The 16,386-nt window shown below is 56.1% G+C and overlaps 6 protein-coding genes across 6 annotated transcripts; 3 read left to right on the top strand and 3 right to left on the bottom strand.

Moving 5' to 3' along the window:
• Positions 1 to 891: 891 nt before the first annotated feature.
• On the top strand, positions 892 to 1,785 carry GUITHDRAFT_64458 (hypothetical protein; the record flags this gene model as incomplete). The annotated part of the gene is made up of 3 exons (XM_005840215.1): positions 892 to 1,126; positions 1,156 to 1,511; positions 1,585 to 1,785. 3 exons carry the CDS (start codon positions 892 to 894, stop codon positions 1,783 to 1,785), a joined length of 792 nt encoding a protein of 263 aa, XP_005840272.1.
• A 541-nt stretch (positions 1,786 to 2,326) lies between these two features.
• Positions 2,327 to 2,749, bottom strand: GUITHDRAFT_64317 (hypothetical protein; the record flags this gene model as incomplete). The annotated part of the gene is made up of 2 exons (XM_005840214.1): positions 2,327 to 2,569; positions 2,621 to 2,749. 2 exons carry the CDS (start codon positions 2,747 to 2,749, stop codon positions 2,327 to 2,329), a joined length of 372 nt encoding a protein of 123 aa, XP_005840271.1.
• Positions 2,750 to 6,735: 3,986 nt separating this feature from the next.
• GUITHDRAFT_150367 (hypothetical protein) lies at positions 6,736 to 7,871 on the top strand. The gene has a single exon (XM_005840213.1). The coding sequence runs from the start codon at positions 6,751 to 6,753 to the stop codon at positions 7,804 to 7,806; it is 1,056 nt and encodes a 351-aa protein (XP_005840270.1). The 5' UTR covers positions 6,736 to 6,750; the 3' UTR covers positions 7,807 to 7,871.
• A 236-nt stretch (positions 7,872 to 8,107) lies between these two features.
• On the bottom strand, positions 8,108 to 9,620 carry GUITHDRAFT_100994 (hypothetical protein; the record flags this gene model as incomplete). Its single annotated transcript, XM_005840212.1, has 8 exons — positions 8,108 to 8,204; positions 8,250 to 8,322; positions 8,396 to 8,576; positions 8,624 to 8,725; positions 8,773 to 8,847; positions 8,908 to 8,982; positions 9,032 to 9,094; positions 9,144 to 9,620. 8 exons carry the CDS (start codon positions 9,618 to 9,620, stop codon positions 8,108 to 8,110), a joined length of 1,143 nt encoding a protein of 380 aa, XP_005840269.1.
• A 752-nt stretch (positions 9,621 to 10,372) lies between these two features.
• On the top strand, positions 10,373 to 11,542 carry GUITHDRAFT_133030 (hypothetical protein; the record flags this gene model as incomplete). Its single annotated transcript, XM_005840211.1, has 1 exon — positions 10,373 to 11,542. One exon carries the CDS (start codon positions 10,373 to 10,375, stop codon positions 11,540 to 11,542), a length of 1,170 nt encoding a protein of 389 aa, XP_005840268.1.
• Positions 11,543 to 11,607: 65 nt separating this feature from the next.
• Positions 11,608 to 15,816, bottom strand: GUITHDRAFT_100992 (hypothetical protein; the record flags this gene model as incomplete). The annotated part of the gene is made up of 6 exons (XM_005840210.1): positions 11,608 to 14,471; positions 14,695 to 14,753; positions 14,806 to 14,912; positions 15,148 to 15,222; positions 15,500 to 15,594; positions 15,690 to 15,816. 6 exons carry the CDS (start codon positions 15,814 to 15,816, stop codon positions 11,608 to 11,610), a joined length of 3,327 nt encoding a protein of 1,108 aa, XP_005840267.1.
• Positions 15,817 to 16,386: the final 570 nt, after the last annotated feature.

The following is a 16,386-nucleotide window of genomic DNA, read 5'->3' as shown; positions in this document are numbered from 1 at the left end:
GTACTTTCTCACCAACACTTGCTCTTTTGCAACTTCATTAGAAGTTCTGTCTTCTGCTGCAGACGTACCTGATCTCGCGAGGCGTTGACAGTTGTTCTGCAGATGTTCCCCAAGAAACGGCCAGCAAACATCAATTCGCCTCTATCGCGCCTGACGCAGGAGTTCAGCAATGTCATGTCTTGCGACACAGACAGGGAAGAGAAGAACCTCTCACAAAAGTCCAAGATAGACGAGAACGGGGAAGTTGTCTACTGCACTCCCGAGTACCTCTCCGGGGATTTCTGCACGCCAGAGGGGCAAGTGCAGGAGCTCAACTGGTCCCAGGGCACTCAGGTGGCTCTTGACCTGCGGCTGTGTCACTCCTGAACATCTCCTTGCAGGACGACGATCAGGACATGATCGGGGCCGAGCCTCCCACACCAGACAATGCTTCTAAGCGGCGCAAGACAAGGACTGCGTCGAAGCCTGATCGATTCATCTATGACTTGGAATCCCTTCCGGAGGAGGAGGAGGAGGAGACGAGCAAGTCTCGCAAGCCTCTGAACAGCAGCAAGGCTCCTCCTGCCGCGCCTGTCAAATCACGGTATATGCCTTGCGTTGGGCTCCGCCGCTGGTGACTCTCGTGTCATGTCAGAACTTCGGTGTGCATGAAGCAGCAGACAACAATCTCCGACTGGTTCCAGCAACCAGCCCTGCCGTCAAGAGCTCAGCACAAGAGCGCAGAGCCCTCGTCTGAGGCTCGTGCTCACCCTCGCCTTGTTGGGGCCAACGCGTGCAACCTGAATCCTTTCGTTGAGGAGACACTAACCAGTGAGTGACTGTTGCTGGAGGAGAATTGCCGCAGCTTGTAACCTTGTTGCAGCTGTGGAGAAACGGACACCCAGCCGCGCCATGCCGATCCTAGCTGAGGGATGCAAACCCTCCCGGTACCTCCAGGATTTCGACGAGCTGCGCATGTTAGGCAAGGGAAGCTTTGGTACTGTGCATCTTGCTCGAAGTAGAACAGACGGATGTCTGTACGCGATCAAGAGGAGCAATGCAGACCTGAAGAGTGAGAGGGAGAAGAGAGAAGCACTGAGGGAAGTCTTCGCCATGGCTGCCCTTGCTGGTGACCTCCTCCGTCCTCGTCATCTTGCTCCTCTCACTCGATGGCAGGGACCAAGAACGTGGTCAGGTATCACAACGCGTGGCTTGAGAACCAGCAGCTCCACATCCAGATGGAAGTTTGCGAGTGCACCCTCCACGAAAAATTTGTCGCAGCTCACGTGCGGGTGGAGGAAGCGACGCTGGTCGCTGTCCTCCACCAGATCGGGAAGGCTCTGCGCACCATCCATGCTCGAGGGCTGGCGCACCTGGACGTGAAGCCGGACAACATCTACTGCAAGCAAGGACGGTTCCTCTTGGGCGACTTCGGCCTGGCGTTTGCTCAGAAGACGCTGAGCGAGGGGGTCGAGCCCATGGAAGGCGACGGCAGGTACGCGTCTCCTGAAGTCATCCAGGGCTTCTCCCAGGTGACCCCCTTCTAATCCGCCTGCCTGCCTGTCAACTGATGAGCTGGGGATGGAGCAGGGGTTCTGCAGGCAGCTCGCCCCGTGCGACATCTACTCGCTGGGAGCGACTGTGCTGGAGCTTGCGCTGGAGAAGCGCCTGACTCTGAGCGACGGAGACTACAAGGAGATCCGAGCAGGGGCAGCAGTGCAGCTCCCCTCGAGGTCCAGCGAGCTTTGCGGTGAAGGGCTCGGGAGGAGGAGGCGCATCTCTTATGTGACCCTGCAGACCTGCTGAGCAAGATGCTGGACCCGAACCCGGACTCGCGCTTCGTGGCGGAGCAAGTCGTGTCAGCAGGTAGAGCCTCCTTGCTGCTGGTGCCTCGTTCTCATCCCCATGCCAGCCTCCTCGATGCTGAAGAAGACTCGAGACAGCGAAACTATCGTGCAGCTCACCCTGCAGCTGGAGAAGGTTGGTGGCATGTCGCTCCTGCTGGTGGTGTGACTGCTGGGCTCTACAGGAGAAGAAGCGTTGCGCTGCTCTCGAGCGAAGCATAGAAGCGCTCAACATGAGCATCGAGAGCGCGAGGGAGGACGCAGAGCCTTGCGGATCACAGGTGGTTGAGGCTCTTGCCATAGCAGCGACGCTGACGGAGCAACAGGAGTCACCTGTCCGGATCCTTGCGCAGATGGACCCTTCCCCTTTCAAGTCTCACTGACGGCATCGCCTCTTAACATAGCTCGTCTATGCTTGTAACCTGACGCTAGTGACACCAGACCCTTGCGAGGGAAGCACAACACACTTTCATTAAATCGCTACTGAAACATTCCAATTAACATCATTGCGCCATCTGGAGCTGGATTTCCTTCTCTCTCTCCGCTGCCAGAAGCTTCTGCACAGCGGGAGTTGTGATGTCGAGGATGGACGGCTTCTGCTTCTCGGCAGGAAGCAGGTTGCTCCTGATGGCAAACTTCTGATGATGCGACGCCACTTGTGCTGGCGTACGGGAGGGAACATATAGCTTGGAGATGCTGCTCCAGTGACCTGTTCCGAATCGTTCCAACCCCTTCAAATACGCGGCCTGGAGACATAAGTCAGATGGTCCAGTATCAACGGAGCCATTAGTACTCACATGCTCTTCTCTTGTCCAGCGGATGGTGACGTTCCTTTGGGAAGCTCTTCCCACGAGTGCCCTGCCCTCATCCTCCACATCCACTTGATCCCCTGAGTTTGCCTGCGTGTCCTGAGAGGACTCGCCCATGGACGCAAGAACTCCAGCAGCACTCTCTTGAGGCCTGACCTCTGGCTTCGTTTCAGTCTTCCTCTGATGGATCAGCGCAGTCAAGTTCGAGATTTGAAGTGATAGAGCCGAGAGCTGCTGCTGCTGTGACTGCAATTTCTTCTGAAGCTCAAGCTGTTGTAGGAGGGAAGTCAAGGAAGGAGCTGCGTCTGTTTTTGAGAAGTCCATCATGGCTCCATTAAGACCCGACCAGGACGTCAAGAGGTTGCCGTTGCTCTTGGCGCTGGTTTGATAGCTGTTGTCAGCTGCTTGTCCAACATTTCCAGGGAGCTGAACCCTTTGCGATGACGTGTTTGTCAAATTGGAAATGGCCAGCGATGGCCAAGAGACAGAGGGTTTGATTTCGCTGCTGTACAGAGTGCTGGAGAGGTTCAAGTTGTTAGACGTGGGAAGGTTCAGGCGTTGTAGCGACGAGCTGTCACTCTGAGTCTGGGAGGTAGGAACAGCAAGGAGGACAGGAGTAGTGCTCTGCAAGGCCCTATAGTAATCCGCTATGGATGTGATCGACATCCCAGAGATGGTATTGGCAAACGCTGGGAGGGCTGATCCTTGCAAGCTTGCGCTCTGCGAATCTGAAGCAGAAGGAAGCCAAGAAGTCTTCTGGGACTTGGGGCAGATACCGTGAAGCAATGGGTGATAGGGCACACTCTTCTTCTCCTTGCTGCTTTCCGAATCATTCTCGGAGGTTTCTTCAGATGAATCGACGTTGCAATCTTTGTGCACCAAGCGATCAATCGCGAGAGAGGGTTTGGAAGCTGTAAGCACGTCTTTGGCCGACAGTTGACGCTGGGGATAATACGGGATCATCAGGACGCAGAATCGCACATCTGATTGGAACTGGCATGAGAAAAGGGCTAGCTCCAATTTCAAGTTGTTTCGCTCAATCGTAATCTGAGCGTCCAAAACCTTGCTCGCTCCTTGCGACAACTTGTCCAGCCTTCCTTTCAAGATAACTTTGTCATGGCATTCCAAAAGAGAGATGAGATCCGTTTCGGCCTGAGCCAACGGTGTCAGTCACGCAAATCATCGTTCTCACATGCATACCAATATCTGGGCCGAGCCGAACAGTTCGAGCAAATTCTGATTGACCTCGACAAATTGCAACCTTGCATTGAGAAGACCGACACCTATGCTGCTGATGTTCTCTGGTACTTCATTGTTCCACTGTCCATCTTTTTGCAACCTCCTCCTCTTAGAGCTTGCAAATTTCATACAGAATTCCTCCATCAGAGCAACGACTTCACCTCGCCTGCAAAGCACATCATACATTTGTTTCGACTGTTTTGAAAGTAAATACCCGTGGACAATCCTTTTAGACAGGAAGGAATCGACTTCTTCTGAGACAGAACTGTACGATTGTCAGAACTTAAAAAAAAGGAAGACAGATAGGAAAAGACCTGCGGTCCACTTTTTTCCTTTCAAGGTTCTGCTCTTTTGCAAAAGCGTCGAATTTCATCTTGGGTAGCATCGACGAGCGGAGATTATCTCAATTCTCAGTTTTGTGTCCTCTTAATCCAAAAATTGTGTAATGAATTCAATCTGCAAAAACCATGTCACCTCCAAACAAAGCACAAAACGGAAGCAAGGCACCCGAATGGTTTAACACAACTAGAATCATTTTTCTGTTGAAATTACAACTTCATCAATCAACTCTACTGGGTATTCCCTCCTTCACTCAATCCTATCAAATAAACCTCCCTTGACCCTTCCGGATGTCCTCATCTTTCAATCCGGTGGCATTCTAACTCTTGCATGAGTCCTTCCACTATGCCAGGTCCTTACTTCTGTTTCCCTGTAGCTTCTCGTCTTCTGAACCTCTCGTTCTGACTCTTGCCTTGGTTCTCTTGTTCTGCATCCTATAACCTTTAAATTCTTTCCCTTCCTCGTCCTCGCCCTCATCCTCATCCTCGTCCTCTACATCTTCCCGCTTTTCGCATCTCACGCGCCGACGGTTCATTTCCCCCACACGATCACAACCCTACCCACTTGAATACTACCCCGTCATACAGGACCCCACCCTACCATCGAGACAACTCAAAAAAAAAAAAACACCAACCCTCAAGCTATCTTCTTCTTCTTCTACCCCTACCCCCTCAATCCATCCGTTCTAATGATCTCAATCTATACTACCCTAGGTAATCACTATATTCTCTTGGTGAAATGCCATTGCCAATCGGACCCACCCATCATCGCAGTTCTTGTTTGGACCCACCCATCATTTCCTCGCACCTTCATGTCACTCCGTCCTTTACCCCTACCCCTATATTGTGACCTAGATGACCCTACCACCTCGACTTTCGTTTGTTATCTATATGACCCACCTCCCACTTTTCGACCAACTTTTACCCATCACCCCTACCCCTTCCATTTACTCCTGTTGCGAAGAAAGAGTCACCCTGACCCCCATCGTATACAACCTCAAGTACCCCCGATTCATAGGAGCCTTGTGATACCTCGACAACTACCCTTACCCCCTAGAAGTTTTGAGTACCCTACCCACCTTTATCAAATCTCATCTTTGATCTTGCGAAGAAGGCGGTGAGAGGAGGGGTTCTGTTTCCAGTGTACAATGACAGGGTGGGGTCAAATTGAGCCAAAACAAAACGTCAGGGGTGGGGTAATGCGGAACATTGGAGTGCAACTCCTTGACAAACTCGTGGGTCAAACGGTGGTAAACCTGGGGTGGTGAGTGTGCAGGGTACTTCATCAAAGGAGATAGTGGAATCTTGATGGGGTGGTGGATGGATTGGGCTCCGACTACAGGGGGTAGGTGGAATTTGATAAGGAGAGGGGGTAGGCAAGAAAGGCTCCCACAATATCTTGTGGTTGACCCCACCCTCCTGACGAGACACAACAGCTGTCCCCACCACCTATTGTTCTCTTAGTTTGGTGATGCAGTAGTACCCCTACTCTCCTACCCACCCCCCCCCCACCAGCCCCACACACCCTAATGTGATTTCGCACCGGTAGACCTTCCGCCCCTGTGGGAGAGTCCCCAACAAAATCAATTGCCCTCAACCCCACCCCTCCCGTCTGTTAGACACCTATTACATCGGACCACCCCTCTATTTCACCTTCAAAGTACCTGCCAAGCATGAGAAACATGGGGTGGAACACACGACTACCCCCAATCATTGATCGCGTGTCAGCATCGATTTATCTTACCTTATCTCTTGTCCTCCTCGCACGACCCCTAACTATGTGAACCCCTCTTTTTCCACACAAGAACCCCTCGCGGACTACACCCCTACCCATCCGAGTCTAACACCCCTTTATCCTACCTTCTTGAAAACCCACCCTTTGCCCTTCACCAACCTCTGGCTCATTTTTACCCCTATTGACCTATACCTAATTGGTGGTTCTGAAACCAGTAACGCACCACCCCCACCCTCTCACTCATGGCCGTCGCAGTCTTAAATTATCAACACCCCAATTTGATCTCGTTTAGCGTGATCCTAATCACCCCCCTGTACTACCAGATAACCACCCCTACAAAGAATAACTCTCGCCCCCTTACCTCGCAGTAGCGATGACCAGCATGACCCCCCACCACCTCCATCCCCTCCATACACCCAAAGTCTGAGTGAGCCACCCCTTGAACCCTACCCCCACAGAATCGGTCAAGAAGTACCGTCCACTCGGAGCTCCTTGAGGAACATCATAGTTTCGCAAACTTTTTTTCTACGACCCATTAGTGTAACTGAAATGACCTCTTTTCGTTTCATTTTTTTTCTTGTTGTAAGTTTGAAAGGAGAACCCCGGAACCCCGGGTTCGTCAAAAGGAATGTAACGGTCAATGAAACGGCTGACATGTCCGCAAGAGGAAAAAAACGCCTTTGTAACTGTTCAATGACAGTTACAAAGGCGTTACATATGTAACGGAGTTGAGCCAGACCGTTGTTCTGCGAAGAGTCATGGGCATGGCGGCGGTTCGAGGAGGAGTGCAGGGGAGGAGGACGGCAATGAAGCTGGGAGCGCTTGCCTGTATCGCTTCCCTTGTAACTCTCACCTTCATCTCGCCTCATCACCGTGCAACTTCGCTCCTTTCGACCAGGAGGTCGGAGACAAACCTTGGCTCCCTATTGAGATCTGCAGAGAAACAGGTTGACGTCCTTCAAGCTGAGGCGCCCCGGGGCCTCGTGGCTCGTGCCTTTCCCAAGGAAGAGGCTGAGCTGAGCGATTTGTATTCTAGAACGGAGAAGGGCCTCCAGTCCATCGAGAAATATTCCGAGGCCAACGCCTTGATTTCTAAGCCTCAGGCTCACAAGCAAGCTCGGACAGGCTCCCTCGCGCAACTCCCCCGTGGACGCTCAAAGCTGAGCGACTTTGTGGGCAAGGCAAGTCAGACCATTGCTGCGCTTGAGGCTCAGCTTCCTCCTGCGGAGCGCAGGGCATTTCCTCGCGAAACTGCTGAGCTACAAAAGACGCTCAATGCTGAGCTCAACAGCCTGGCCAAGATCAAGGGATCGGTCGACCGTCGTGCTCGTGGAATGCGCATCGCTCACGGCCAGATGAAAGCTGCACTGAATGAGCAAACCGCGCAAGGAAAGCTCGAGGAGAACTTTCAGAAGGACATCACTGAGAATCGCAAACTCTCTGGCACGGCTGATGTTGACTCCGTGCTCGACACTTTGAACGGAATCTCTCCATCAAAGAAGGCTGGAGTTCAGTCGCTGAGTGCCGTCAAACCTGACAACAAGAAAGCTGCTCCTGGCAAGAAGGCAGCTCCTGCCGCCGGCAGCAAGCAGCAGAGGCGACCAGCCAGACCCACTGTGCCGACTTCGCCTGTGGAGCGCTGGGGAGCTGTTTACGATCCAACGCTGAAGTGGCGGCAGGGAAGTGGAAGCGAGCTGGAGGGTCCTGCTCAGCGCTACTTCAAGGAGTACTCCAAGGAGGCTACGGATGCCCTCAATGTTCACGATCCAGCAAAGGACATCAAAGGGAAGGGCGACTGGTGGACGGCAGGCTCCGCAAAGGATAGCTGGTGGCAGCACGATCACACAGGACGAGGATACTAGAGTCGTTGTTGTGTCCTGCCTGATCTTCTCGCTGTGCTGATAATGAATGTATTGCATTCCCACACAGATCAAGTATCTGGGCGCACTTGCCGACCTTCTCCTTCCTTGTCCAACTTGTCCTGTGTGTCGGCTATTGATTGTCGAAGTTGTAGGTAGCTGTTGGTAAGCAGTCGTGAGTTTCAAGACCAGGCGAATATTGACACAAAGAGCGAAGGAGGGCAGCAGGCATTCTTACAGGGCTTCTTGATTCATGCGGTCCTGTTGTAATGCTGCTCTTTGTCTCTGCCAGTACCCTCAGCATCTAAAGTGCACCCGACACTTTTACCTCCATCATCCTCCGACGTCGCTCACGCAGCCCCTCCATCGACATTTCGAAGAACATTTGTGCTTGCTGAATGCTGCAACGCACGATCACGTTGAAATGAAATCGACGTGCTTGATACCGCTGGTACTCGAAGTCTTTGATTTGGGCCACGAAGTCTCGGTCGAAATGGTCAAAATCTCGCATTGAAGCGCCTGAGGGCAGTCTAGTCACTATCAAACTCGCCCTGCAGGAGATCCAACAGCTCCTAACCTTCACTATCCTCACGCCCTGCAGCTGCCGACGGTGAGCCGCCGTCAGCACCTGCGCCGACTTCCTCCTCCTCCTCCTCCTCCTCCGCACTCTCGCCGTCGCCTTCGTCTGTGTCCTCATCGACGACAACATCCTTGCAGTCATGCTGTCTCAAGTTTGGTAGGGACTTGTAGACCCGACCCCATGCGCCGTCGTCCTGGTCAAATTTTCAGTGTCTCACGTAGTTGGCACTGCTCTGACAACCATCTTTCGCAGAGGATTTCCATCTGTTGTCAGGAACAGCAGACTGCTGGGAAGCTCTCCGGGTGGAACTTCGTCCAAGAGGTTGTAACCGATGTCAAGAGCCTGGAGGCAGGTGAGCTCGCAAAGAGTGCAGCAGCAAGTTCAACAACCTTCAGGCTCCGCAGGCATGTTAGGTTCTCGATGTCCATGATGTCATTTGAGGCAAGGGACAGCAGCTGGAGGTGCTGAAAGCAAACCAGCATCAACATTCCAAACTTGTCAAAGAATCACGGTCAACGAAGTACATGCAGACTTTCGAGGTGCTCGATCTTGGTTATCCGATTCTCCTGCAGGTAGAGGTGGGTCACCCTGCCCAGGGCCTGTAGCTCGATCAGGATAACGAGATCTCCTCCAGGTCAGCCCTCCCACCTCCAGGTTCTCGATCTGGGCGATGTTTTCTGCTTCTAGTCTGATGTGAGTCAGCTTCAGCACCTGCTCCCACCCACATCACTAGACCCAAGTGCCACCAACGTCCACAGACCGCCTCAGCAAGCTCGTCCGGCTTCATCGCTGCGATCCTATCTTCACCGATGCACCTCAGCGCGATCAGTTTGATGGTGATCCTGGTGGGCGACACTTCTGTCTCCTCCTCCATCAAGAGGTCTCGTCCCATCCTCCTTGTCTTCGTGCAAGCGACCTCAGAATCAGCGGGAGCAGACTCCACAATCGCCTGCTGTTCCTCTACGTGTTGAGCTTCTGCTGCGTTCTCCCATACTTCTGGTTTGTTCTCCCCTCCTTTGGCCTTGGAGGTCGCTGCATTCTTCGTCGGCGCCATTGAGGGTTTCTTGTACCTCTCGACCTCCTTCGAAGCCGTTGGGTTCTCAACCTTGGCGGTGCGACTGTTGACCTCTTTCATCGTTCCCTTCTTTACTTCACTGTCTTTGTCCAACTTCCTCCCTGCCTTTGCTGTCGCTCCCTTTCCTTTTCCTCCCTCCTTCCCTCCAGCTCGCCCGGACATGGCGCGGGCAGCTAGTGTTCAATCTCAATCAAGGAAGGCAATAAATTCATGTCTAGGTCAACGTTGTGACACAAACTCTTACACCCATGATCCTTTGCTCCCGTTTCCTTGCATCCCCTTCCTTGCATCTCCTTCCCTGCTCGTCCTGCAGCTGCTATCATGTTCCTCCTGCTCCTCCTCGATGACGGATGGAGACCAGTAGACCTCGCTCAAGGGCGAGGGGCAGCATGGCGGCAGGACATGTGCGGGGAGGCGGGGTCAACTTTCTTTTTGGATTGACTGATTGATATTGTTGACTAAAGAATTGCGAGGAATCTTTTGACTAGCCAGGCCAGGGGGGCCATGCGGAGAGGGAGGAGGGCGGGGAAGAGAGAGGGAAGGAGCCTGGGCCCGGGAAGGAGCGCAGGAAGGAGGGCGAAGGGGAGGGCAGGAAAGAGGTCCTCCCGGGGAGGAGCCTGAACGGGACTCCGGGAGGTCACAGGCTGAGAGACTCCCCGGCGGAAGGAGAGCAGGGAGGAGGGCGGGAGGGGGAAGGACTGGGAACACAGTCAGTTGCGAAAAGAGCAGGAGGCTGAAACTGAACCGTTGAACCGTTTGAGGGAGAGGGAGGAGGAGAGGGGAGGGGAGGGGAGGGGGCACCAGGATCTAGGGTGACGGGAAGAGCAATAAGGTGGCGCCCCGGGCCAAACCTCTTAAGTGACACTAGCGCTTGCAGGTTCGTCGTTGGGTAGGTGTTACCTGCTGCTGTCGGAATGGACACGCAGAAGAAGCAGCGGATCCATGAGCTAAGGCAGCGACTGCATGCATCACGAGAGGGTCGACGAGGACGAGAAGGACAAGTTGATCAGGATGAGGAGAGAGAACAAGGCGAGGAGGAGCAGGGAGTGCAGGCAGAGACCGAGGAAGATCACAGGAGTGGTAAGTATGACCATGAGAGCAAGACGCCGCGTTTACGGCCTCACGACGTGACGGGGGAGGAGCGAGGGGGAGGAGACGAAGGGGCAAGGAACCATCGATCGTTGTTGGCTCAGCAGATGAAGAAACAGCTCGCGTTGGACCAGCCCCTGACCTCCGACCCTCCACGCGAAACTTCTCGAGCTCACCAGCATTCCTCCATCCACTCGGAGAGCGACAAGAAGAGGAAACTGCAGGCGCGCCCATCCGAGGAGAGGCCCTTGACAAGGGAGGAGAGAGAGAGGATGGAGGCGAAGCATTCGCCGTCCCTTCCTCGCTGCCTCGGCCATGTCGCAGGTAAGAAGGCTGTCGTCTACTCCGTCGGGTCCTTGCCTCGCTCTGCCTCCCAGCACAAGACCATCGTCCTCCCCACCACCCGCGGTGAGCTGCTGGCCTTGGCCACCACCGCGCTCAGGCTCCGCCCTCCAGCCCAGCGCGTGTTTGATGCCAACAGTGGGACAGAGCTGCTGGACCCTTGGCTGCAGGAACTTGTGGAGGATCACAGCATGCAGGGCGGGGCGTCATGGTTGAATGGGGCGCATGCCGACGTTTCTTTTCTGCTCGCAGTGTCGCATCACGAGGAGTTTGCTCCTCCTCGTCTTGTTGCCCATGATGCTTCGCCTCAACATGCCGCGATGGTTGCCCAGGTGCCGGACGGGGAGGCACCGGAGGGAGGCAGGCAGGCGGTGGCTGAGCTTGAGGAGCGGATCAGAGAGCTGGAGGACGAGAGGACGAAGCTGAAGAAGCAGCTCGACTTCAAGAGCCGGGCGCTTGCTGCCTCCATCAAGAGGGAGCGGGAGATGCAGGAGCGCGAAGAAATGTTGAGGAAGACGGTGAAGCGTCCCCCCTCCTCCTATCTTTCGCCCTCCGCTGACCCCATGCAGGTCGCGACCCAGGCGGAGGCTCACAGGCTGGAGATGGAGGAGCTGAGGAGACGACTTGACATGCTGGAGGCGAGGGAGGATTGATAGAGGGCAGGGGCAGGAGACGGGGCAAGGAAGCATGTGCAAGCGGCACAGGAGCACGCCAAGATTCAACGGGGCCCTTCATTCGCGTCCTCGTTTTCGAGGAAGACGGAGACGGAGGAGAAGCTTGGATCGCTGAGGCCCTTGACCACGACCAGCTGCTCCCTGAGCCCTCGCAGCGCTCGCCTTCCCACCTCCAGCACCTCCTCCTCCGTCAGACTTTGATACCTGTCGGCGATGTGCTGGATGGAGCGGCAGGACTTGGGTAGGGCCCCGCGCGACTGGATGCCAACGACGAGGCTCGTCCAGTAGTCGTTGGTCCTCAGATTCTCCTCCACCTCCTTGACCGTCGGGCCCCGCGACGCTTCCAGCTCTTCCCGGCTGAAGCCCTCGGCCACGAACTTCTCCAGCACCCCCAGCACGCGCTCGATCGCCTCCTCCATCCTGTCGGGGAAGGGCGAGAGGGAGACGGTGAGGAGGCCGTAGGGGTGGTGGAGGAAGGGCTCCCAGCTAAGGCTGACGGAGTAGACGAGCCCGTGCTTCTCGCGGATCTCCTCGTAGAGCCGGTTGTTCAGCATGTCCACCACCAGATTCAAACAACGACTCGCGTGCATCGCTCCGTGCTCCTCCCACCTGTCCTTCCTCCCCATCCCCTCCTCCCCCTCCTCGTAAGCGCTGTAGCCCCACCTGTTGAGGGAGCGGAAGCCCAGGCACACGAACGTCCTCTGTGAGTCGTCGGGGATCTGCACTTGAGCGGTTCGCGGCCGGAGGACACCAGGAGGGGAGGAGAACTTGCTGAGCTCCTGCTGGGCAGGGAGCTTGTGCGCTCGGGTCTCGAGGGTTCCGAGGTAGCGCAGCACGTCGTCCAGCAGAGTCTCAGAAGGAAAGTCGCCGGTGAGCACGACCTCGAGGTTGCTGGGGTCGAACTCGAGCAGGAAGGCCTCGCGGAGGTCGTGGAGGGAGAGGGCGGCGGCGTCGGCAGGAGAGACGAGGAGGCTGAGGGAGTCGTAGGCATCAACGGAAGGGTCGACGAGGAGCTGCATCATGGTGCGAGCCACAAGGACCTCCATGTCCTCCTCCATCGCCTCCCAGCGCAGCTTCAGCTCCCTCCTCGCCCTCCTCAGCGCCCGATCCTCCCCCGCGAAGTCCCGCAGCAGCAAGTGGGCGACCTCGAGGCCTCGGCGGAGGGCGTTGGGCTCGGAGGAGGAGGCGGCGATCTCGCAAGAGGACTGCTCAATGGAGCAGCTGCCGTCGAACCCGATCGCGTGCAGCTGCGTGTACCTCCTTGTTGTCTCCTCGTCGTGTTGCCCTAGCCCGCTCCTCAGCTGTGCCTGGATCGCCAGCATCACTGCACCCTTCTTCATCCCCGCCGCCACTTCCGTCGCCCTCCCTCCCGTCGCTCGGATCTCGATGCCGAACTCTTTCTTCTGGAAGCTCGTCTCCTTCACCGTGACTCGCATCCCGTTGCTCAGCTCCATGAACCTGACCCCCGTCCCCGGGTCCCTCAGGACCTCAGTCCCCTCCTCCTTCTCCGTCCCATCCGTCCTCATCGACCTCACTGGCACCAAGCATGGCTGCAGCCGCCGCATCCGCTCGTCCATCTCCTCGTCCTCGCACAGGAACGAGGGAACGACCGACGCGTCCCGGTAGGGCTCAAGACGCGCCGTCGCCTTCTCCATCTCTTCCCGCAGCGTCGCCTCGCTCAGCTCCTTCAGCGCTCGCCCCTCCCTCTTGGGCGCGCACACGAACCAGGCGCAAAGTTCTGAGTTGCGGCCAGCAAGGGAAGCGAATGAGAAGAGCTGCTGGACCCTGTGGTTGACGAGCTCCAGCGTGACTGCCTCCTCCATCCTCCTCACCAGCTCGAACTTCTGCCCCGCCGACATGAACGCGTCCCCTGCCTCCACGCACTCCATCAACTCCTCCATCACTTCGTCAGACTCCATCGTCTCCTCCTGTTCCACGTCCGTCTTGTACTGCTTCACCAGCGATCGCAGCAGGCGGTCCAGCTCGGACTGCACGAGCCCGAAGCTGATCAGCTCCTGGAGGGTCTTGGCGAAGACCCGCGCAGCTCTCCTCCAGCTCCTCCCCTCGCTTGTCACCACAAGCGAGTTGAGCACACACCCCTCACGCGCTGAGTTGAGGAACATCCAGTCAACGCTCTCCACCGCCGCGGCGCCTCCCCGGGTGCGCAGCTCCTCGAACCTCCCTTCCAGCGCCATGCCAACGAGGCTGTCCACGAGCTCCTCGAAGACATGTCGCACGAGTACGTTGCTCTCCAGCTCCTCCTTCATCGTCAGCGTCAGCGAGAACGACGACACCTGCGAGTGCGAGATCTGCTCATACCGCACCGACGGGGGGGAGCCGAAGGTATGCTCGACCCGAGCCCCTCGCAACGGCCAGAGAGGGAGCGGACCAGGAGGCGTTGCCCACGCCAGCGAGTCCCTGCGGGAGTGCGAGGGAGGAGCGCGAGGGCCCGGCGGCTCGGCAGAGAAGGAGGAGGAGATGTGCTGGAGGACGCGGTGGGCGTCAAAGTCGCCGACGAGGAAGAGGTGCATGTTGGAAGGGAAGTAGTGCTGCTCGTAGAAGCGCCGCAGACCGTCCGCGTTGACTCGCTGGACGATCTCGAGCTTGCCGATGGGGAAGCGGCGGGGAAGGAGAGTCTCAGCAAAGAGCTGCTGGTAGAACTTGCTCGCGATCCTCTCGCTGATGTCGCTCGAGTCTCGCATCTCGTTGAGCACAGCGTTCCTCTCACGCTCCACGTCCTCCTCCCGGATCAGAGCCTTGAACGTCATCTGATGCAGCAGGTCGATCACCAGCCCCACGTTGTCCTCAGCAGCCTCAACTCCCTTCCCTCTCTCCTCCTCCTCCTCCCCTCCCTCTTCCTCCTCCAGCTGCGTAGGTGTCTTGATTGTAGCTGGAGACTCGACGAGCCCTGTCCCAGACAAGTACAAGCAGCAATTAGAACAGAAACAGCGAGGAAGGGGGAGGAGGAGCTTCAACTGCTGCTCCTGATATCTGAAAGGGAGGGGAAGAGCGGAGGGGAAGGAGGAGAGAGAAGAGAGGGGCGAGATGAGAGAGTGGGGGAGGGAAGGGGTTGGGGACAAGAGGAAGCAGGAGGAGGCGAGAGAGGAGGAGGAGGGTTAGGAGGAGATTACCAGCACGGAACAATGTGTCTCTTCTTGCACCAGAAAGTTTCTCCATGTCATAAGCGTGCCTGCAACTCTTCCGTTATCATCGCTCCCATCCCTTCCCTCTCTCCGTCCGACCTCTTCTCGCTTCCTCGAGTTGGTGCGCTGAGCGTGTAGACGGTGGAGCGAAAGTCGGTGTAAGCGTTGGCGTCAGCCAGCTGGCTCATCCCGAGGCGAGAGAGGACCTGAAGGAGAGGATGAGCAGGAAGCAGAGGAGGAAGACAAGAGAGCGAGGAAGAGAAAGGAACGTGCATTTACACGATGAAAAGAGCCGATGATACGAGGAGGAGGAGGAGGAGGAGGAGGAGGAGGAGGAGGAGGAGGAGGAGGAGACGATGATGATGATGGTGATAACAATCACTGGGAGCGAGCTGATGGGAGCAAGAGGATGGGTAGGAGGTGGTGGAGGAGTAAACGAACCTTTTTGAAGTCTCCTGACTTGGGGTATTTCTCTGTACCTAAGAAGAGCACATGCTCCAAGAAATGCGCGATCCCCTGATATGTTCTATCAGCTATTCACACACTCATTATCTTCCCCTGCTCCTCCTGCTCCTCCAGATTTTTTCGCTCGTGGCATTTTGCATCTTCGCATCTCTACTCCTTATTGTCTGTTGCTCTCTTCATCCTCACACCTTCGATCTCATCCTACTCTTTATTTGTTTCTCCTCGCCTACTCCTTCTCACTTCTTCTACTCTTCCTCCCCTCTCCTACTCCTCCTGTTCCTCCTCTACTGTCCTACTCCTCCTGCTCCTCCTCCTTTGCATGCTCAACCTGCTGTTCGTCGTCCTCGTCTAAACTGCCGGAATGAACTTCAAGGTTGGCGTAGAATCTGTTCTTTGGGTTCCTATTCTCGAGGATCGAATAGCCTGACCAAGAGTCAGAGTAATCTCTGAGAACTTTTCCAAATACACAAATTTCTCCTCCCCTTCGCTCCTCCTTGTCCCCTCTCCCCACTACTCACGAAGTCCGTTGTCGAGAGCGCCTGTGAGCAGACGAGGATGCTGAGGAAGAAGATCTTGCTCCTGCAGCCCCAGCTCTGCTCCCCATCCCGTCGGCAAAGGTCCTACCCCGACCGACGTTTGTTGCATGCGGGTGCTCGCCAAGTTGGAGTGAGCGCGTCGAGGGGAAGTTCTGAGGTAGAAGGGGCGGCAGGAGAGGAGGAGACTCCTGCTCCTGCTCTGCATATGGAAAACTCCTTGAAACCCAGAGGACAAGAGGAAAAGAGAAAAGCAAGCGATGAGACGGAGCATCGTCAAGCCTGAAGCTCCTTTCCTCCCTCCTCTTCCTCCTCCTCTGGCTCTCGATGTTGATCTTCCTCTTCCTCTTCCTCTTCCTCTTCCCCTGCCTCTACCTCTTCCTCTTCCTCTGCCCCTGCCTCTTCCTCTTCCTCTTCCTCTGCCTCTGCCTCTTCCTTCTCCTCGCTCCTCAACTACTACACGCTCCTTCGGCCTCCCTCGCTCCGACCACTTTCACTACCCCACCCTACCTATGTCCCTATCTATTTCATCTAGAGGGGGGTGATCAAATCCCGTTTCTCGACCAGTTGCTTCCTCCTCCCTCCTACCCACAACTTCTACCACGTCCCCTGCCCCTGCCCCTGCCCCTGCCCCTGCCCCTGCCCCTGCCCCTGCCCCTGCCCCTGCCCCTGCATCTGAATC

This window comes from Guillardia theta (assembly GCF_000315625.1).
Source record: "Guillardia theta CCMP2712 unplaced genomic scaffold GUITHscaffold_6, whole genome shotgun sequence".
Classification (NCBI taxonomy): Eukaryota; class Cryptophyceae; order Pyrenomonadales; family Geminigeraceae; genus Guillardia; species Guillardia theta.
This window is presented reverse-complemented; position numbering and strand designations above follow the sequence as displayed.